The following is a 23,177-nucleotide window of genomic DNA, read 5'->3' as shown; positions in this document are numbered from 1 at the left end:
ATTTATTCCTTTAATATATTTAAAGAGTGCAATCATGTCCCCCCTCAGCCTTCTTTTGGTTAAGGTAAACAAGCCAAGCTCCTTGAGTCTCCTTCCATAAGACAGGTTTTCCATTCCTCGGATCATCCTAGTGGCCCTTCTTTATACCTGTTCCAGTTTGAATTCATCTTTCTTAAACATGGGAGACCAGAACTGCACACAGTATTCCAAATGGGGTCTCATCAATGCCTTGTATAATGGCACTAACACCTTCTTATCCCTACTGGAAATATCAGTAGGGTCATGGCAGATGAAATTGGAAGTTGACAACTGCAGTATGTGTGCCCATTGGATGGAAAAGTTTGAACCCCTCCAACACTTAACAAGGTTCTAATTTAACTGTATAGACTCAGGACACAGACCTGAGTATCATGGCCCACTACGCTGAGAAAACCTGCTCGCCATGACAGAATATTATCAAAACATTGGGATCCATGAGGCATGAGATGGGGAATCTTACAGAAAATGCAATGCCACGAGATCACTCAGATACAGGCTGAGACAGATATATGCTGCCAGGGGGTTAACCGCTGGTGTTCTCATATGTTTTTGTTGGATTGATGCATTGTTGGTCTCTTGTGTGGATTGTTCCAGGATGAGTTTGAGGGGGGGGGGGACATGTTTGAAAGTAGAAAGTTTGAAAAGTTGGGGGTTGTTAACTTACAAAGGAACAAAATAAGAGATGACATGAGAAGAGTATATGTTAATGACTGGTAGAGAACAGACTATATGTTATCGACCAAGAGAGAGAGAGTGTATTGAGAATGTGTTTTCCCCGTCTACTAAGAAAAGAACCAGGGTGTATGCAATGACATATAATCCACTGAAAATAGATAAAAAAGAATCTATTCTTCACTCAGGCTTTGTCTAGACTGTATCCCTCTATCGACAGAGGGACACAGATCAAGCATGTCAAAATTACTAATGAAGCCGGGATTTAAATATCCCATGCCTCATTAGCATAAACATGGCCGCTGCCTTTTTTCAAAACTGAGTTTTTTCAAAACAAACAGCAGTTTAGACATGGATCTGTTGAAAATAAACCCTTTATCGACAGATTCCGTATTCCTCAAAAAATGTGGTTTACAGGATCTATCAAAAAAGGCTTCATTTCCAACATATCTGCGTCTAGACTGCCGTTTTTTTTTTAAAAAAAACCCTCCGTTTTGAAAAAAGTGGCGGCCATGTTTATGCTAATGATTCTTTGGGATATTTAAATCCTGGCTTCATTAGAAATTTCAACATGCCTAATCTACATCACTCTGTCAACTGACAGGTGTAGTTAACACAGCTACATTTCTATCACAAATAGTCTGAGGAATTCATTGATGCAGGAGGTAATTGCGGCCATTAGGTAAGCAAGAATCAGTAAGGATTTTGTGTTTTACATGGAGAAAGAGATGATCCAATCACAGCAATTATAGTTACATGAAATCTATGAAAGCCCAATACACCAACATGTTTCATGGAACAAGCCAATCTCCAGAAATCTCACAATCTCCACTAAAGCTTAATATTGAGCTCTACAGACCTGTATCTCTGGTTAATCTAGGGTCAAAGAATGTAGCAGTGCTTATATTATAGCCACCTACAGCTGGAAGCAGTGATTCTAAGCAAGATTCGGGGGCATGAAGAGAGAATTAGCTCCCAGTGTGACCTTGAGGCCAAAAAAACCAATGTGATCATGGAATGCTAAACAGGGGACTCTCAAGAGAAGTTATTGTACCTCAGTGTTTGGCACTGGTACAACTGCTTTGGAATCCTGGTTCCGGTCTGGGTCCAGGATACAAAAGAAATGTCAATAACACTAAAGAGAAAAATCATAAAAAAAATTGAAAGATTAGAAAACCTGGTTTGTTGTGACAGCTTCAATGAGGACATTAGGTTTAATTTCCGAAAGGTAGCTAAGGAGAACCATGACTTGACAACCTTGGTGGATTCTTCATCACTGAAAATTTTTAAATCAAGGTTTGGTGCTTCTCTCTCTAAAGACCAGCTCTGGGAATATGACTGTGAAAACTGTCGACACGCAAAGTCTGAATGGTCGCTTCCAGTCTTGGAATTCCATCACAGCTCATCCCCAGCTTTATTGCAGCCCCCCGGAAAGGCTAACCTTCTTGAGGTGGCTTTTCAGTGCTGACATTTCCTCACCAATGACCCATGAGGTGTCAATGTGGTTGCTCACGGGAGCAGAAATAATATTGATGGCAGATGGTATTAGAGAGAATAGTCTACAGTGTGATCCATGTTATTTTAGAATATGAGACACCTTCAGTCTTCAATGGCCTCTTTGGTCTGTACATGAGGCCAACTGCCCCTTCCCAAGTCGTCTGCTTTCAGGACTCTATACCATTGTTATCCGGACACTGCTCGACTGCCCCGACTCTCTCCCACACGCTATTTCAGGGAGGGGCAGGAACTTTCGATCTGTGAGATATATATTTCAGCAACTCTTCTGTCAGTTCTCCTTTGAGTCAAACGAGCTCACCCGCCTTTCAAGGGGCACGAGATGACTCCAGCTGAAATCACTGAAGGCTCGTGGTCAGTTCACATAACAACACCTATTCAAGTTCCTACATATGGAGGTAGATTTGAAGGACTCCCAGATTAGACTCATATCTTTGTTTAAGAAAAAGACAGAACAAACTGAGCATCTATACTACTGAGCCTGTTATTTTGGTGGAAAGGGGCTGTTTATTTTGAAATAACAACTCCTGCTTTTCTTGAGTAATAATTCTTATTTCAAAGTAACTTTCCTGGTGTGGACATTCCCTTAGTATTTTAGTTTCTACAACTGGAGAGCGCTGTTTTGATGGGGTGCTCAGAATCGGACAGAAACTCCTGTGTCTGTGGCATCCTCAATACAGGTTTGAAAGTTGGGGATTTTCAAACACATGGACCCCAACGTTACTCTCAGGGAAGCTGGTGTCCGTCTGGAGCGATACATTGAAGGCAGAATGTGAAAGCAAATTGTGGCCAGAGTGTGACCCATGTTTCCTGTGTACCCCCAGTAACACAGATCCCCACAGCAGAGGATTTACCTGTGCAGTGAAGTTGAGGAATTGGAAAACCACACTGCACAAAACCAGGAAGCTACTCCAAAGGATAAAAAAACACAGGAAGGAACGAGACACTCATTTTAAGGACAGATAAAGGTCTCAACATTTTTTCCAATACAGTGGTAGTTCCAATTTATCTTGATAAATCCCTGGTATTTCTGAAGAAATATAAACAGTTTAGGTCACTGTCCTGGTTAATTCCTGCCCAGATGATTCTAGATGTGAATCTAGAAACCTTCTTTACTCTTTACCCCTAATGTTAGAACAGAAACAGGCAGCTCACCTCATTCCCGCTCAGCAGAGTAAGGAAATCGCCTACCTGTGGCTGTGAGGCAGAGGTAAGAGAAACAGCGTGTGAATCTCACCTGTCTGACACTCGCTGCACTGAACCGTCACCTTTATGATTCCTCTGGTCAGTCCCTGCGGGCTCCCAAGTGGGCCAGGATTCCCAGACAATTCCCTCAGCTCTGTGAGGGGGTTATGAGCAGAAATTAGACCCTGGACACCTACAGCTTGAGAGCCTCCCTCAGGAAAGAAATAATTGACCATTCTAGTGATTTAGCTGGTCAGGACAAACTGCTTCTTCCCAATGCTCAGCCTGGCTGGCTGTTCTGTGGGCACTGCCCTGACATCGGCACTAGGAGGGGGGAAGCTGCCTCACAAAAATGACCAAAGGTCAGTTCACGTGATTGTAGCAGCTTGTGTCTAGTTGTTCAGTTGTGTCAAGACCTTTGGCCCCGAAATGTCACTGCTGCCCTCTGGAGGCTAAATGACGCCCTGGAGTGATGGAAGCCGAAGGGCATGGAAAAGGTTTTACCCTTTGAGCATTTTGACATCAAATGTATTTTCCAGTGTTGCTTTGTCATGTCTAAGGTATCCAACAGCTCAAACTGCTCCGCAGAAACAGGCTGCACCTTCCTGCACCAGCCCTAGTCTCATGGGAATGCCTCACGCACTCTGCAGTAAAGACTGAGGCGGGGTTGTCAGGTTCTTGTGCTGGCCGGCTGGGGTGTGTTTACACAGTCAGTGTGTTGCAGCCAGGCCAGCCGTCCCTTTGCTGAGTCCATTGGGTGCTCACTGACAAATAGGCCAGTTCTGCTTTTGACAGGCCATGGCTGTTGCTCTTAACTTGTGCTAACTCTGGATGAAGCCACAGGCCTTGCACCAGACGCGTCCTTCAGTGTGTTTCTGCTGAAGACACACTCAGAACACGTCTACAAAACACAGAAGATCGATGCTACTATGGTTGATTTTCTGGGGTACAATAGAGAGGATATAGTGAAGACACACTAATTTAAACTCAAAGGGTGCCCCCATCGGCACCGATACTCCTGCTCCTCATGAGGATTTCGGGAAGCTGTTGGGAGCGTTTGCTTTTGCCAACCTCTCACTGCGTGGGTAGAAATTTAAACTATGTCTATTCCATCTATGTGATTAATGTAGCTGGAGCTGTGGATCTTATGTCAACCTTCCTCTTACAGGTAAACCAGGCCTCAAAGAATTCAGTGGCTCTCAGTTTGCACCCCATTTTCACGACACTCATTGGATTTCATAGATTTCATGTCTGTCTGCCATATTCATGCTATCGGGAAGAAAAATATGCACCTCCTTGTTCTGGTTGCAAATTTTTCTGAATATTGGCCCTGGACACTCATTGAACATTGATACCAGCTTTTTGCTTAAAATGACAAAAATGTCTTGAGTTATGCACGTGAAACTTGATAGGCTGTGTCTAGACTGCATCCCTTTTCTGTAAAAGGGATGCAAATTAGACACATCACAATTGCAAATGAAGCGGGGATTTAAATCCCCGCTTCATTTGCATAAACATGGCTGCCGCTTTTTTCCGGCTCGGAGCTTTGCCGGAAAAAGTGCCAGTCTAGACGCGGATCTTTCGGAAAATAAAGTCTTTTCCGAAAGATCCCTTATTCCTCTTAAAATAAGGAATAAGGGATCTTTTGGAAAAGTTTTTATTTTCCAAAAGATTTGCATCTAGACTGGCGCTTTTTTCCAGCAAAGTTCCGAGCAGGAAAAAAGCAGCAGCCATGTTTATACAAATGAAGCAGGGGATATTTAAATCCCCGCTTCATTTGCAATAACTATGTGTCTAATCTGCATCCCTTTCCCGGAAAAGGGGTGCAGTGTAGACACAGCCGATAGAGTTTACAATATTTATCGCTCCATTATAGATGGCTGCCCTGTTGCACATGTGGAAACACATAGCAGCTGTATGGTGAAAATGCTATGGCCTGTCAAAAGCAGAACTGGCCTATTTGTCAATGAGCACCCCATGGACTCAGCACAGGGACGGCTGGCCTGGCTGCAACACACTGACTGTGTAAACACACCCCAGCCGGCAGCACAAGAACCCGTCATCCTCGCCTCAGTCTTTACTGCAGCGTGCATGAGGCATTCCCATGAGACTAGGGCTGGTGCAGAATGGAGCAGCCTGTTTCTGCGGAGCGGTTTGAGCTGCTGGACACGTACTCACTTTAGACATGACAAAGCAGCACTGGAAAATGCATTTGATATCAACATCCTGGCAGCAGAAAGCCTTTTCCATGCCCTTCGGCTTCCATCACTCCAGGGCGTCATTTAGCCTCCAGAGGGCAGCAGTGACATTTCGGGGGCCAAAGGTCTTGACACAACTGAGCAACTAGACACAAGCTGCTACAATCACGTGAACTGACCTTTGGTCGTTTTTGTGTGGCAGCCTCCCCCCTCCTAGTGCTGATGTCAGGGCAGTGCCCACAGAACAGCCAGCCAGGCTGAGCATTGGGAAGAAGCAGTTTGCCCTGACTAGCTAAATCACTAGAATGGTCAATTACTTCACTCCTGGGGGAGGCTCTCAAGCTGTAGGTCTCCAGGGTCTAATTTCTGCTCATCCCCCCCTCACAGAGCTGAAGGAATTGTCTGTGAATCCCAGCCCACCTGGGAGCCCGCAGGGACTGACCAAGGGAATCATAAAGGTGACGGTTCAGTTTGCCTAGAGTCAGACAGGTGAGATTCACACGCTGATTCTCTTACCTCTGCCTCACAGCCACAGGTAGGCGATTTCCTTTCTCTGCTGAGCGGGATTGTGGTGAGCTGCCGGTTTCTGTACTAACATTAGGGGTAAAGAGTAAAGAAGCTTTCTAGGGTTGACATCTAGAATCATATGGGCAGGAATTAACCAGGACAGTGACTTAAAATGTTTAGATTATTTCAAACATACCAGGGATTTTTCAAAATAAATTGGAACTACCACTGTATTGGAAAAAATGTTGAGACCATTATCTGTCCTTAGAATCAATGCCTTGATCCTTCTTGTGTCCTTTTATCCTTTTGAGTAGTTTCCTGGTTTTGTGCAGTGTGGTTTTCCAATTCCTCAACTGCACTGCACAGGTAAACCCTCTGCAGTGGAGATCTGTGCTACTTGGGGTACACAACAAACATGGGTCACACACTGGCCACAATTGGCTCTCCCATTCTGCCTTCAGTGTATCACTCCAGACTGACACTAACTTCCCTGGGAGCAAAATTGGGGTCCATGTGTTTGGAAATCCCAGCTTTGAAACCTGCTCTGAGAAGGTCGCAGACACTGGAGTTTCTGTCAGATTCTGAGCTCCCAAGCAAAACAGCGCTCTCCAGTTGCTGAAACTAAAACACTAAGGACATGTCCATACCTGGAAAGTCACTTTGAAATAGACATTAATCCTCAAGGAAAGCAGGAGTCATTATTCCAAAATAAACAGCCGCGTTTCCCCATAATAACAGGCTTAGTAGTGTAGATGCTTGGTTTATTATTTCTTCCTGTTAGACCAAGCTATGGGTGAAATCTGGGAGTCCTTCAAATTATTCTTCACCCATGTGTAGGAACTTGAATAGATGCATTTATCTGAACCGACCACGAGCCTACAGGGATTTCAGCTGGAGGCATCTGGTTCCCCTTGAAAGGTGAGCTCGTTTGAATCAAAGGAGAACTGGAAGGAGAGTTGCTGAAATATCAAACTCATGGCTTGAAAGGTGGAGAAAAATCAGGCTAACAATTTATTTCAGGGAGGGAGAGGGTCCTGTCAGATTCTGTGCCCCTGTATTTGTTAGTCTGCTCTCCCTGTTCCCCTGTAATTGTGGACTGAAGAAGACAAAAAGCAGTAAAAGGAAATCCCATTTCTGATTCACACTTTGGGGAAACAAGGTGTTTCTGGCGACCACAATGGAATGCATGGAGTGTGGGAGAGAGTCGGGGCAGTTGAGCAGTATCCAGATCACAATGGCATAGAGTCCTGAAACCAGACGACTTGGGAAGGGACAGCCGGCCTTATGTACAGACCAAAGAGGCCAATGAAGACAGGAGGTGTCTCACACTCTCAAGTAACATAGATCACACTGTAGACTATTCTCTCTATTACCATCTGCTGTCGAGATTATTCCTGCTCCCGTGAGCAACCACATTGACACCTTATGAGTCATTGGTGAGGAAATGTCAGCACTGAAAAGCCACCTCAGGAAGGTTACTTTTCCAGGGGGCTGCAATAAAGCTGGGGATCAGCTGTGATGGAATTCCAAGACCAGAAGTGACTGTTGTGATCGCCTCTTCTGAGTTCCTGTGTAGACAGTTTTCACAGTCATATTCCCAGAGCTGGTCTTTAGAGAGAGAAACACCAAACCTTGATTTAAAAATGTTCAGTGATGAAGAATCCACCAAGGTTGTCAAGTCATGGTTCTCCTTAGCTACCTTTCGTAAATTAAACCTAATGTCCTCATTGAAGCTGTCACAACAAAGCAGGTTTTTAATTTTTTTTGTGATTTTTCTCTTCAGTGTTATCAACATTTCTTTTGTATTGTGGACCCAGACCTGGAAACAGGATTCCAGTAGCAGTCGCACCGGTGCCAAATGTTGAGGCAAAATAACTTCCCTTGAGATTCCCCTGGTTAGCATCCCAAGGTCACATTGGTTCTGTTTGCCCCAAGGTCACACCGGGAGCTCATATTTAGCTAATTCTCTCTTTATGTCCCCAAATGTTACTTAGAGTCACTGCTTCCAACTGTAGTTGGCTATAATACAATCACTGCTACATTCTTTGACCCTACATTAATCAGAGGTGCACGGCTAAATAGTAAGCTTTAGTGGAGATGGTGAAATATCTGGAGATTGGCTTGTTCCAAAGATCTCTGTCCTGAGTTCATATAATGAAATTAGAATCTTGTTTGATGTTTGAGGAGCTCAAGCTTTTACCTCTAATGGGCAGACATGTTGCAACTCTCAGTATCAAAATTGATCTGCCATCATGCTGCAAAATAACCTGGCACGGTTAGCTCCTTTTAAGAACTACCCTGGATTTCATTTTGGTCTAAACAATCTGTTGTCTTCAGTAAGAGTGGCCACATCACTACTCACTTTTCTAAAGTGGCAATAACTATCATGTTTACTGTGATATTGGTTATTATGTGTAACCTCTGCTCACTGACCTTCTGTGTTTTCACAGGCATCCTGTGCATTCCTCAACTCTGTGGTCTTATCCACCACCTCATGGCAGATTTCAACTTTACCCCCTCTGACATGTCAACGTTCATCCTAACGGGCATCCCTGGCCTGGAAGATGCTCACGCCTGGATTTCCATCCCTTACGCTACTTGCTACATTTTCTCCCTGTTGGGAAATTTCTCCATTCTGTTTGTTGTTGTCAAAGAACAGACCCTGCGCCAGCCGATGTACCTGCTGCTCTGCCTGCTGGCGCTCACAGACATCAGCATGTCTACTTGCATTGTGCCAAAGGCCCTGGGTATATTTTGGTTCAATCTGAAAGTCATCACAGTGAATGGCTGCCTCACACAAATTACCTTCGTTAACATGGCTTTTGCAGCGCAATCAGGTGTCCTTGTGGCAATGGGCTTCGATCGCTATGTTGCCATATGTAACCCTCTGAGATACACCACCATCCTCACCCACACACGGATAGCTATGCTAGGGCTTCTCAGTTTAATAAGAGGGATAGTTTTGGTGCTGCCTGTGACCCTGATGCTGAACCAACTGCCTTTCTGTGGCAACCGCATCATCTTTGATATAGCCTGTCAGGCTATTCCGGTGGCAAAGATTTTATGTGGGGATCTCGCATTCTACAGGGTCTATGGCTTGGTGATGATACTTACACTCATTGGGTCAGACCTGATGCTCATTGCTCTTTCCTACTCTCTGATCATCAGAGCTGTTCTTAGAATCTCCTCACAGAAAGCCCACCAGAAAGCCCTCAACACCTGCACCGCCCACATCAGCGCAATGATGACGTCTTATACTTCCTACCTTTTTGCCCTCATGAAAAATCGGTTTGGTGAGGGCATTGCTCCTCACGTTCATATCTTCTTGGCCAGTGTCTTTGTGCTTGTCCCCACCATGTTCAACCCAGTCGTATATGGAGTCAAAACCAAAGAGCTTCGTGACAAAATGAGGAAAAACTTTTGCAGATTGTGATCCCATTGAGCCTCTGAATTTAAACCACATCCCAAAACGGGGACAGTTACCTTCTCATTAACCAAGATTGCTGTTTCACTTTGGCTGAGCTTAGAATTATGGAAGTTCATGGTCTCAGCAGCTTTGATATCTCACCGTTCCATCCCCAAATGCTGCTTTCACCATTGCCGAGTTCCCACTCTCTGATCATCACCTGGCCTGTTTCAGTGTCACCCATCATTGCACATTCCACCACCCTGTCAGTCGGCCTACCTGTGACTTCCAATCCACCAGACGATACTGTAGCTTTCTGCTGGTTTCTTATTAGTCCCTGGGTGAATACAGGGTTTCATCTGGTATAAATAAAGTACAAAATCTTACAATGTCTTAATCATTATTTTAACAAAAATACTAAAAACTCAGGTTTTATTAGTTTGAGAAATTGAAGTTACAGATTTAGCCATCCAAAGACAAAATTGTAACTTAGATACAGGTCTTCTTCATCATGATCTGGTAAGGAATTTGTAAGTCCCCTTTTTCTGGTCAGCCCTATGCAACATATATGGGCTGAGATCTCATTTTTGCCATGGTTCTGTGGACACCTTTGACAGCTTGAGAAGCAGGGGAAAGCTTTGTCTTGGTTCTGTAACCTCAGACCTAGGTCATATAAGTTGAGCTGTTTGAGGTTGGTATTTGTTAACACGCTGTTGCTGATGAGAAATAAGGCCTTGATTAAATTGAGCAGTTGCTCTCTTGTTGATGTCTCCACTTTTAAGCAACATTAAGGAAGAAAGATCGTTTTCCTCGATGAACCTGATAAAAGCAAAGCTATAGAACAAGATACAACTTTGGAAAAACTTTTTTCTTCTCAGACTAGGTATGACACAATACAGATTCTGTCATGAACATTTTATACCAGGGAAACAAATGTTTGCACTGGTTTAGCAGAGTTTTTTGTAGAGTAGCAGGAGCACTCCTGAGAAAGACAGAATTGGTTTTTCCTTTTCACTTCATTGCTAATGTGGACGAGCTCTTCCTGAAACTTATCCATTGGGGAAAACAACAAAAGAAATCTGCATTAGGTGTGTAAATAAAATTTGCATTGAATACGTGATGTACTGACCAATATTTTAATTTTAAAATTTGTATTTTATTTACTAGACTTTTGTCATTCAACACAACTGAGTCTGTTAGGGAGATTCCCAAATCTGAGCCATCATTATTAAATGACAAATATGAGAATTGTCCCAGACAGAGCTTTCTGTAGTCCCATAAGTCACTGGGACTAGATGGCATTCAATCAAGAGTTCTGAAAGAACTCAGATGTGGAATTGCAGAACTATTAACTGTAATTTCTTACCTATTCTTTCAATCAGCTTCTGTACCTAATGACTGGAAGATAGCTAACGTGACTCCAACATTTAAAAAGGGCTCTAAAGGTGAGCCCGGCACTTTCAGACTGGTAAGTCTAACATCAATACTGGACAAATCCATTGAATCTATGGCAAATAATAAAATCGTCAGAAACATAAAGGTACATAATTTGTTGAGGAAAAGTCCGATGATTTCTGTTAAGGGAAATGTGCCCTACTAGACTTCTTTGAGGGGGGTCAACAAACATGAGGACGGGGGGGATCATGTGGATATAGTGTACTTAGATTTCGAGGAAGCCTTTGACAAGTTCTCTCCCCAAGGGTTCTTAGGTAGGTCATAGGATAAGAGGGAAGGTCCTCTCATAGTTTGAAAACTGGTTAAAAGAAAGGAAACAAAGGGTCATTATAAATGGTCAGTTTTCAGAATGGACAGAGGTGACTAGTGGTTTCCTCCAAGGGTCTGTCCTGGAACCCATCCTATTCAACATATTTATAAATGATCTGGAGGAAGAGGTAAATAGTGAAGGAGCAAAATTTGCAAATGATACTAAACTGCTCAAACTGCTCAAGACCATAGTAGACTGAAGAGCTTAAAAGGATATCACAAAACTATGTGAATGGGCAACAAAATGGCAAATAAATGTTGATGTCGATAAATGCAAGGTAATGCACACTGGGAAAAAACCCCAAATATACAAATGAAATGAAGGATGTTAATTTAGCTGCAACTACTCAAGAGTGAGATCTCGGTATCATTGGGGATAGTGGTCAGATAGTATTCACTCAATGCACACCACAGTCAAAAAAGGCAACAAAATGTTAGGAATCATTTAAACCGGGAAAACACAGAGAATATCTTATCACCTGTACATAAATCAATGGTATGTGCACATCCTGAATACTGTGTACTGATGTAGTGACCTCACTGCAAAAAAGATATCTTGGCATTGGATCAGGAGCAGTATAATAGAGATAAAAAGGAGGGCTTTTGAATGTGTTACATAAGAAGAGGGATTAAAAAGTCTGGAACTTTTCACCTTAGTAAAGAAGAGACAAAGAGGGAATATGATAAGGTCTATAAAATCATGAAAGGTCTGGAGAGAGTGAATAAGAAAAAGTTATTTACTTGCTCTGATAACATAAGAACTGAAGGTCACCAAATAAAAGAAACAAAAGGAAAGGACTTATTACTGCAGCGCACAGAAAACCTATTGAACTCCTTGCACAAGGATGGTGTGAAGATCAGGACTTTAACAGAGTTCAAAAGAGAAATAGATAAATCCATGGAGGTTACGTCCATGATGATTTCCTGTCCTATTCATTCCACCTGGGGCTCCCGGCATTGGCCACTATCGGCAGACAGGACATTGGGCTAGATGGACCTTTGGTCTGACCCAGTGTGCCTCTTCTGATGTTCCTTTCGGTTAGGGCTTAACGGACTTTGGTCTATCGGTGCAGTAGGAATCTCACAGTTTCAAAAGCCATGATAGAGATGGAAGAGCAGCAGCCAGAACCCCAGGGACTAGAGCTGCAGCCCAGAAGGCAGAACTGGGCCAAGGTAGAGTGGCAAGTCGGAAGCATAGACAGTGCAGAACCTGATCAACTACACAAATGTGGAGCCAGGGCCGAGCAAAACCAGGGAGCTGCGGGGTCAGAGCCAAGAACATAAGAACATAAGAATGACCGTACTGGATCAGACCAAAGGTCCATCTAGCCCAGTAGCCTGTCTGCCGACAGCGGCCAACACCAGGTGCCCCAGAGAGGTTTGGACCGAAGACAATGATCAAGCAATTTGTCTCCTGCCATCCTTCTCCAGCCTCTGACAAACAGAGGCCAGGGACACCATTTCTATCCCCTAGCTAGCTAACCTTTTATGGAGCTAACCTCCATGAAATTATCTAGCTTCTCTTTAAACTCTATTATACTCCTAGCCTTCACAGCCTCCTCTGGCAAGGAGTTCTACACACTATGTGAAGAACTTTCTTTTATTAGTTTTAAACCTGCTACCCATTAACTTCATTTGGTGTCCTCTAGTTTTTCTATTATGGGAAATAATATATAACTTTTCTTTATTCGCTCTCTCCACACCACTCATGATTTTATAGACCTCTATCATACCCCCCCTCAGTCTCCTCTTTTCTAAACTGAAGAGTCCCAGTCATTTTAACCTCTCCTCATTTGGGACCCGCTCCAAACCCCTAATCATTTTAGTTTCCCTTTTCTAAACCCTTTCCAAGGCCAAAATATCTTTTTTGAGGTGAGGAGACCACATCTGTACACAGTATTCAAGATGTGGGCGTACCATAGTTTTATACAGGGGCAGTAAGATATTCTGTGTCTTATTTTCTATCCCTTTCTTAATAATTCCTAGCATCCTATTTGCCTTTTTGACCGCCGCTGCACACTGTGTGGAAGTTTTCAGAGAACTATCCACGATAACTCCAAGATCCCTTTCCTGATTTATCATAGCCAAATTAGCCCCCATCATACTGTACGTATACTTAGGGTTATTCTTCCCGATGTGCATTACTTTACACTTATCCACATTAAATTTCATTTGCCATTTTGTTGCCCACTCACTCAGTTTGGTGAGATCTTTTTGGAATCCCTCACAGTCTGCTTCTGTCTTGACTATCCTAAACAGTTTGGTATCATCTGCAAACTTTACCACCTCGCTGCTTACCCCTTTCTCCAGATCATTTATGAATAAGTTGAACAGGATTGGTCCCAGGACTGACCCTTGGGGGACACCACTAGTTACCCCTCTCCAATCTGAAAATTTACCATTTATTCCTACCCTTTGTTTCCTGTCTTTTAACCAGTTCTTATTCCAAGAAAGGACCTTCCCTTTTATCCCATGGCCATGTGAGTGGATGACGACTCTGCAAGACATAATATCGCAGTTGAGCCAAATGACTACCTGGGGAGATGAAAGTAAAGCCCATGTCAGAGGCAGAGCTTGTGTATGACCTGACCGGCTGGGCCAATGGGGCCTCAGAGCTAAGCAACTGCAGGGAGCTACAGTTCCAGAGCCAGGACAGTGGATGCCGGCCCTGCAGGATGGAACATGGCAGCCGAGTACAATGAGACTAAACAACAGGGCCTTGGGGGCTGGACTCAGAAGAGGGACGTGAATGTGATGGAAAGACACTGGGGAAACTGGTCCTGCCACCCAGAGTCTGAGGTTGTGTGGCACTTCCAGGGCCCGACAGGAGGCCTGGGATGTGCGAGGAACAAACCGTGAATCTTCCTCACATCCCACTGGTTGGTGACATTCCGATTCCCACGGAGCAGGATCCCTTGTTTCCTAGAATCTTTCCCACATGTTCCTAATTTTTCTCACTGTGACTGTTGAATAAATTGTGTGTGGCATGATCATAATGCAGTGATCAGTGCGGTCAGGGAAATCCTGGTGCCGAGAGACCAACCGAAGCAGGAACAGCTTAGCCCCTGTCTGTGGGGAGCACAAAGAAACAAGGGTCAGACCTAGGGCCAGCCTGTGATGTGGGCTATATGGGTGACAGCATGGGACAAATAACACAGCAACTGCATTTTGATAGCTCCCATGGAACCTAACGGCTGCTTAGAAATTCCTTAGGAGTGCACACAATCATATTGTAGGGAACAATTTCTTGGACACACTGGTTGCAGGTGAAAACAAGCAGAGGATTTATTGGTTCACACTGCTGGTGGAGTACTCAACAGGGGTTAACCCGGTGAGCACTAATTTAACCAAAACATACATTAGATTATACAGGTAGCAGATGGAGAAGTGATATGATAGGTCTAGCAGTGGAAGTGAGATATGCACATAAGCCAATAGTCTACAACAGTTACACAGTATCTCTGCCCATCGCCAATTAAACATGTTATCACGAATACAGGCTGTTATTCCTAACAAGCTAAATAAGCCAAAATAAGCAAAGGCATGTTGATGGTCATTTTGTTGGCCGGAAATATATGTTTCCTGCGGGAGTGGTATTGTCTTGACGCGATCTTTGGGAACCAAGCATATTTTCTAGGAACAAAGAAGACAATGAAGAACAATCCCGCGCAGTTGCTTGGTTGTTTGGTACCGGCCTTATCAAAGTGAGGCCCTTTTGGAATGTGGTTGTCAGGGGAACCAGGGTCACAGTAATTGCTGTACTATATGCTTCTCAGGCTTAGTCTGATACTTTCAGATTTGAGTTTGTCAGGGTATGTCTACACTATCACCCTAGTTCGAACTAGGGTGGTAATGTAGGCAACCGGAGTTGCAAATGAAGCCCGGGATTTGAATTTCCCGGGCTTCATTTGCATAAAGCCGGGCGCCGCCATTTTTAAACGTCCGCTAGTACGGACTCCGTGCCGTGTGTAGCCGCGTGGCACGGAGTCCGCACTAGTGAACATTTAAAAATGGCAGCGCCCGGCAACATGCAAATGAAGCCCAGGAAATTCAAATCCCGGGCTTCATTTGCAACTCCGGTTGCCTACATTACCACCCTAGTTCGAACTAGGGTGGTAGTGTAGACATACCCTCAGTTCTCAGCAAGATACCATGGGCTGCCTCGATTTACCCTACACATATATATAGTAGCCCAATCTTCGTGCCCAAGAGCAGGCTAGCAGTGTGGATGCTCTGCAGAAGAATGGCCGTTCTTGTGCAAGAACCCGCCAGTGTAGACATAGCCTGGGTGTTTTGCCGTATCCCCCTGAAAAAGATCCTGTGAAATTCTTCCAAGTATAACAATTGCCTGTTCATCAGTGAGCACCCCATGCACAGGGACGGCTGGCCTGGGTAGAACACACTGTCTGTGTAAACACACCGCAGCCGGCCAGTACAAGAATCCCCCAACCTCGTGTTAGTCTTCACTGCAGAGTGAATGGAGCCGTCCCATGGTGCTAGTGCTGCGGTAGAAACGTACAACCCCTGTCAGTGGAGCAGTTTGAGCTGCTGGATGCATATCCAGTATGAACATGACAAAGGGACACTGGCAAAAGCCTTTGATGCCAGACTCCTGGGAGCAGAAACCTTTTCCATGAACTTCATCTTCCTTCAATCCAGAACCACGTCACTGAGCCTCCACAGGGCAGCAGTGACTTTTTGGAGGCCGATGGACTTGATATGACTGAATGGGCTGTAGGCAGCAGTGCCTGGCTACTATCCACTGAACTGATTTTTGGCCCTGTATTGTGTGGCAGCCTCTCCACCCATAGTGCCGATGGCAGGGCAGTGCCCACAGAACAGACAGCAAGGCTGAGCAGTGGGAAGGTCCGGTTTGCCCAGACAAGCTGAGCACCTGATAGCATCCAATTACTTCTCTCCAGGATGAGGCTCTCAAGCTGTTGGTCCTCCAGGGTCTAATTTCTGCTCCTGCCACCGCTCACAGAGCTGAGGGAATTGTCTGTGAATTCTGGCCCACCCAGGAGCCCACAGGGACTGGACAGGGGAATCATAAAGGGGACAGACACTACAGCGAGTATCAGACAGGTGAGATTCACATGCTGAGTCCTTTCTCTCTGCCTCACAGCCACAGGAAGATTTCCCCACTTTGTTGAGGGGATTGTGGTGAGTTGCCTGTTTCTACCTTAATGCTTAGTGATAAGGGCTGAGGAACGGTGTTCCAGAGTTGAAACGTATATCTATCAGGGCAGCAATACACGATCACGGTGACTTCAAGTGTTTAGTGCTTTTTTTCAAGATATATCAAGGATTTACCAGGATTAATTGGAACTACCAATGTATTGGGGAAAGTGTAGATAATTGTTGGGCCTTAGAATAAGTTCCTTGTTTCTTACTGTGCCTTTCTATCTATCTCATTAGAGTTTTCTGCAGTGTGGTTTTTCATTCATCAGTAACACAGCAGAGATAGATAGAGCAGCCAAAACCTCTGCAGTGTGTATCTGTGTTACAAGGGGGTTCACCACAAGCATGGGTCACACACTGGTCACACGCTCCAGTGATGGAGATTCCACAACCTCCCTCAGCAATTTATTCCTGTGTGTAACCACCCTGGCAGTTAGGAAGAATTTCCTAATGTCCAACCTTCTCATTCTTAGGCCTCAGTTGGAGTACTGTGTCCAGTTCTGGGCACCACTTTCAGGAAAGATGTGGAGAAATTGGAGAAGGTCCAGAGAAAAGCAACAAAAAGGATTAAAGGTCCACAGCAGTGTGTCTCAACCTTTTTTTGCTCATGGCCCCCTTCTGAGCCTCGTTTACCTCTGTGACCCGCCCCCATAGACACTGTTAGTTGGAAAAAAAAGGTACATAATTTGCCTAATGTTCCGTTTTTTTCCATGTGGCCCCCGAGAGGTTGGGCGTGGCCTCTAGGGATCTATATGGCCCACGGTTGGAAACCACTGGTTGAGAGGACATGACGTGTGAAGGAAGACTGAAAGAATTGGGATTGTTTAGTTTGGAAAGCAGAAGACAGAGAGGGGATATGATAGCGGTTTTCAGGTAACTGGAAGAGTGTCACAAGAAGGAAGGAGACAAATTGTTCTCCTTGGCCTCTGAGGATAGAACAAGAAGCAATGGGCTTTAACTGCAGCAAAGGTGGTTTAGGTTGGACATTAGGAAAATGTCTCATCTGTCAGAGTAATTAAACACTGGAATAAATTGCCTAATGCAGTTGTGAAATCTCCATCGCTGCAGTGCAGATATAGCCTTAGAGAGAGAAACACCAGACTTTGATTTAAAAATTTTCCGTGATGAAGAATCTGCCAAGACTCTTCTTATATTGTTCTACTGGTTAATCACTCTCTCCATTTTTTTAATGTATATTTCTCTATGGTAGGCTGAAAAGCCTATGTATCCAAGTCACTTCTTAACTACCTTTTTACTTTTAAATGAATTGAGCTCATTGACTCTATCACTACAAAGCAGCTTTTCTAATCTTTGAATATTTCTATGATTCTTCAGTGTTATCGACATTCCTTTTTATCGTGGATCCCAAACCAGGACACAGGATTCCCACATCAGTTGCACCAGTGCAAAATACTGAGGTAAAATAACTTCTCAGGGACTCCTTGAGATTCCATCCCAGAGTCACGCTTGCTGTTTCTGGATTTGTCTTTGATATAAGCACTGCTACATTCTTTGACCCTAGAAGTAAGCAGAGATCAGGACTTCAGTGAGATTTTTCAAAGCAGGTTTGTACTATGAAACATGCTTTCAAAATATGTATGTAACTATGCATGCTGTGATTGGATAGTCTCTCTTTCCATGTCAAAATCAAAACCCTTCCTGATTGTTGCTTAGCTCATGGCCACAACTACCTTCTGTGGCAATGAGTTCCTCAGTCTAACTGGACATTGAGTGAAGAACAGATTATTTTCTATCTGCTTTCAATGTACGTTTCACTGCATGAACCCTGGTTCTTTTCTTAGTAGAAATGGAAAACACATTCTCGGTGTACTCTTTACTGCTCAGTAACATATACAGGCAGTCCCCGGGTTACGTACAAGATAGGGACTGTAGGTTTGTTCTTAAGTTGAATTTGTATGTAAGTCGGAACTGGTACATATTGTAGGGGAAACTCTAGCCAAACATTTCTCCAGAGCTCAGTTTTATTCTCCCACACCTCACTTCCCTCAGTCCTTTATTCTCAAGCTGAGGTGTCTGCTGAGAAAAACCGCTCTGCGTCTCCTTGGTCTGCTGCGGGGGGGCGCTAGCTTCACGTCTCCCTGGTCTGCTGGGGGGAAGCAGCTAGTGCGGGGTTGCCTCACCCCGTTTGTAAGTAGGGATCTGATGTAAGTCGGATCCATGTAACCCGGGGACTGCCTGTAGTCTGTTCTCTATAGTCTGTTCTCTACCTGTCATTCATATATAGACTGTTCTCATACCCTCTCTTATTCTTTTCCTTTGGTAAGTTAACAAACCCAGTCTTTTCAAACTCTACTTTGAAACATTTCCACCCCACTATCAACCTCCTCTTGGAACAGTCCACACAAGAGATCCACTTTCTGGACACTATAGTATAAATGAATGTTGGTCACTGAAACACCACCAAATTTTGAAAATCCACTGACTGTTAGTACTCTTCTGGCTTGGTCAGTCTGGTTCTCCAGAGTAAACAAACCCAATTTTTCAATCTTTCCTTGTAGATCATGATTTCTCAACCTTTTTTATTGCTCTCCTCTGGACTTTTTCCAATTTGTCCACATCTTTCCAAAGTGTGGTGCCCAGAATTGGACACACCACTTCAGTTGAGACTTAATCAATGCTAAGTAGAGTGGAAGAATGATGACTTGCTCAGAATTCTCTTGCCAATACATCCCATAATTGTTTGCCATTTTTGCAACAGTGTTGCATTGTTTACCAATGTGCCCTCTCTTTTCCATCCACGTGTGAAATAATTATGTGCACTGAAGCGTGTGTGAATGTGCACCACCAGTAGCAACAAAAATCTAGCTGTGGACACTCAGCTGAGGCATGTGAGTCTCTCCTGACCAGCTACAGAAGTGCACAGCTTACAGGAAACATTCACTAGGGATTCAGAATCCCATTTAGTTGATTAACTGATTAAACATGATGTTTAACTGGTTAACCAATTAAAGGGAGGCAGGTAGGGGTGCTCTCATTGGGCTGTAACATACCTCCCCCTCTCCTGCCTGCACATCTAAGCCTGCTGCGAACCAGGGTAGGCAGGGAGCTAGCTGCTCCAGCCGCCAGTTAACCGGAATTGATAAGCATCACCCATTAAAGGTAATGCTTACTGGTTCACCCTTCACATCCCTGTTATTGGCTCATATTTTGTGATCCACTATAACCCAGATCCTTTATTCCCCATTTAGTATTTGTACAATTGTTTATTCTTTCTAAGTATGGCACTGTGCATTTTCACTTTATTGAATTGCATTGTTCCAGACCATTTCAAGTTCTTCCTGTTTATTTGTTCCTCGTACTACTTATTGTGATATACAGACATCTAAGACATTTGTTAGATTTATCCTCATTATTTCACCTTGTAGCTCATGGGTTTTTTTTTTTCCATTTAATGTATCTACGTATCTATACAGAAAATTAGGGATTTGACTTAGGACAGGTCTCCAGGAGGTGACATTCCTTGGAAATGTTCCATTTAGGCAGGAGTCTTGACACTTGGCCCTGTCTGGCTATTTGTGTATGCCTCGAACAAATTCAGTTGTATCTTAGGGCTTGGCTATAAACAATGGTTTATATGATGTGCTCCGGATGAAAGCTAGAAGTAGGTTGGTAAGACTAAGACGTCACCTGCTTCAAGACAGCCCAACAAGGAAAAAACGAGAACACCAGTGTTTATCCCACTCCAGAATGTATCTGTCTCAGCCTGGGTCCTTACCTGGGACTCCAGGGCTACGTCTAGACTGGCATGATTTTCCAGAAATGCTTTTAACGGAAAAGTTTTCAGTTAAAAGCATTTTCGGAAAAGAGCGTCTAGATTGGCACGGATGTTTTTCTGCAAAAGTGCTTTTTGCGGAAAAGCGTCCATGGCCAATCTAGACGCGCTTTTGTGCAAAAAAGCCCCGATCGTCATTTCCGCTATCGGAGCTTTTTTGCGCAAAACAAATCTCAGCTGTCTACACTGGACCTTAAGGGACTTTTGCCCCAACGGGAGCAGCATAGTATTTCCGCAAAAAGCACTGATTTCTTACAGTAGGAAGTCAGGGCTTTTGCGGAAATTCAAGCGGCCAGGGTAGACAGCTGGCAAGTTTTTCCGGAAAAGCGGCTGATTTTCTGGAAAAACTGGCCAGTCTAGACAAAGCCCAGGTGAAACATGGTCTGAGTGATCTCATAGCATTGCCTTTTCTGTAGGATTACTTCAACTCCTGGATTCTAAAGTTTTGCTTATATTGTGTCATACCTACCACAGTGAGCTGGTTTCCCAGAGCAGTAAGCCATGACGTCCAGGTCTTTGTCCTGAGATCAAGCAGTTATATTAGTATTAGGTGTTTGAAGGGTTCAAACTTTTCCATCCAATGGGCAGACATACTGCAATTGTCAACATCAAATTTCATCTGCTGTTAGCCGACTGATTCATCTGCCTCGGTTAGCTCCTTTGATGTCTTCTCTGGGCTTGAATTTGAACTAAACAATCTGGTGCCATCTGTAAATGTTGCCACTTCGATACTCAACTTCTTGTTAGATTGTTCATAACTATAAAAATATTATCTCTCCTATTTGTTATAAAGGTCTGTCTATTGGCAAAGGCTTTATTGAGCATTACATCTGTGTAAAGACTGCTGCTTTTTTTCACCAAAGCTCCATGGTGACAAAAAGTGGTGGCCATTTTATGCCATTTTTATGCAAATGAAGCATAGGGTATTTAAATCCCCGCTTCCTTAGCAATTTCAGTATGTCTAATTTACAGCCCTCGGGAGACAGAGGGATGTAGTCTAGACACACCCAAAGCATACAATCCCCCCTCACTGTTCTCCTGTTTATGGGCCCTAATGTTTTCCTCAAATGTTGCCCACGTTTGCACTGTGAGCAGGGTTTCCCAGAGCCATGTGTCGAAGGTACCCAGGTCTCTGTACTGAGCTCGTACTGTTCAGTTAGAACCTTGTTTGGTGTTTGAGGAGTTCCTCCACTAAGCAGATGTATTGAACCTCTCAACGTGAAAGTTGATCGCCATTCTGCTGCCAAGTAACCAGATGGGGTTAGCTCCTCCGAGAACTTCTCTAAATTTGACATTAATCTAAAACATCTTCTGTCTTCTGCAAAAGTTGCCATATCAATACTCACTTTTATAGACTGACAATAACTATCATGTTTCCTGTGATGTTGATGATTATCTATAACCCCAGCTCAGTGTGCTTCTGTGTTTTCACAGGCGCCCTGTGAATTCCTCATCCCTGTTGTCTCATCCACCACCTCATGGCAGCTTTCAACCTCAGCCCCTCTGACACATCAACATTCATCCTAAGAGGCATCCCTGGCCTGGAACATGCTCACGTCTGGATTTCCATCCCTTTTGCTACTTGCTACGTTTTCTGTCTGTTAGGAAATGTCTCCATTCTGTTCGTGGTAGGCAAAGAGCAGACCCTGCACCAGCCAATGTACCTCCTCTTCTGCATGCTGGCGCTCACGGACATCACCATGTCGACCTGCGTTGTGCCAAAGGCCCTGGGTATATTTTGGTTCAATTTGAAAGACATCACAGTGAGTGGCTGCCTCACCCAAATTACCTTCCTTAGCACGGGTTTCGCAATGCAATCAGGTGTCCTGGTGTCAATGGGCTTTGATCGCTACGTGGCCATTTGTAATCCTCTGAGACACACCACCATCCTCACCCACGCACGGATAGCTAAGCTGGGACTGGTCAGTTTAATAAGAGGGTTTCTCTGTGTGGTGCCTGTGCCCCTCATGCTGAGCCAACTGCCGTTCTGCGGCAACCGCATCATCCCTCATGTGACCTGTGAGGCTATTCCTGTGGCAAAGATTTTATGTGGGGACCTCACATTCTACAGGCTCTATGGCTTGGTGATGACACTTACAATTATTGGGTCAGACTTGACACTCGTTGCCCTTTCTTACTCTCTGATCATCAGGGCTGTTCTTAGAATCTCCTCCCAGAAAGCCCACCTGAAACCCCTCAAAACCTGCACCGCCCACATCGGTGTGATGCTGATGTCCTATACTCCCTACCTTTTCTCTATGATGACAAATCGGTTTGGTGGGAGCATCGCTCCTCATGTTCAAATCTTCTTGGCCAACATCTATGTCCTTGTCCCCACCATGCTCAACCCCATTATTTATGGAGTCAAAACCAAAGAGCTTCGTGACAAAATGAGGAAAAACTTCTGCAGAATGTGATCCCATTGGGCCTCGGAATTGAAATCGCGTCCCAAGAAGCGGACAGCTGCCTCCTCTTTAACCAGCATTGCTTTGTCCCTCTTTGTTTGAACTCAGCATTGATCTTAGCATCTCCTCACATCTACCTTCTTATCACTATGTCCCCAGTTGCTGCATTGTCAACTGCTGAGTTCCCTCTCTCTGACCATCACCTGGCAGTTTTCCTCTCTGTGACTTCCAGTCCACCAGAAGATACTGCAGCTTTGACACACAGTAGTTTCCCATTAGTCCCTGGGGCTATGTCTAGACTAATTTTTAGTTTTGAAAGACCACTTTTCCTTGAAAACTCAAGTTTATGCAGATTTTTCAAAAAAGGGTTTTTTCTCTCTCCAAAAATGCATCTAGACTACTTTCATTTTTGAAAGATCCTCTTTTGAAAGTGAGATTGGAAGAAGAAATACAAATTCGAACAAAATGTTCATATCCTCTTTTGAAAAACAACGTAGTTTAGACGTACCGTG

The 23,177-nt window shown here is 44.1% G+C and overlaps 2 protein-coding genes across 2 annotated transcripts; both read left to right on the top strand.

Moving 5' to 3' along the window:
* Nucleotides 1-2,548: 2,548 nt before the first annotated feature.
* On the top strand, nucleotides 2,549-9,549 carry LOC102448746 (olfactory receptor 52D1-like). The gene is made up of 2 exons (XM_006130959.3): nucleotides 2,549-2,624; nucleotides 8,567-9,549. Exons 1-2 carry the CDS (start codon nucleotides 2,549-2,551, stop codon nucleotides 9,547-9,549), a joined length of 1,059 nt encoding a protein of 352 aa, XP_006131021.3.
* A 12,189-nt stretch (nucleotides 9,550-21,738) lies between these two features.
* LOC142829618 (olfactory receptor 52D1-like) lies at nucleotides 21,739-22,677 on the top strand. Its single transcript, XM_075930213.1, has one exon. The coding sequence runs from the start codon at nucleotides 21,739-21,741 to the stop codon at nucleotides 22,675-22,677; it is 939 nt and encodes a 312-aa protein (XP_075786328.1).
* The last annotated feature ends 500 nt before the right edge of the window (nucleotides 22,678-23,177 follow it).

Source organism: Pelodiscus sinensis, chromosome 1 (genome assembly GCF_049634645.1).
Source record: "Pelodiscus sinensis isolate JC-2024 chromosome 1, ASM4963464v1, whole genome shotgun sequence".
Classification (NCBI taxonomy): domain Eukaryota; kingdom Metazoa; phylum Chordata; order Testudines; family Trionychidae; genus Pelodiscus; species Pelodiscus sinensis.
Note: the sequence above shows the minus strand (reverse complement) of the source record. Positions and strands in the feature narration are given on the sequence as shown.

Coding starts and splice junctions, on each gene's coding strand:
- LOC102448746 (XM_006130959.3), top strand. CDS start 2,549: ATGACTCCAGCTGAAATCACTGAAGGCTCGTGGTCAGTTCACATAACA. Junction 2,625..8,566: donor TCAAGTTCCTACATATGGAG/GTAGATTTGAAG, acceptor GTGTTTTCACAG/GCATCCTGTGCATTCCTCAA.
- LOC142829618 (XM_075930213.1), top strand. CDS start 21,739: ATGGCAGCTTTCAACCTCAGCCCCTCTGACACATCAACATTCATCCTA.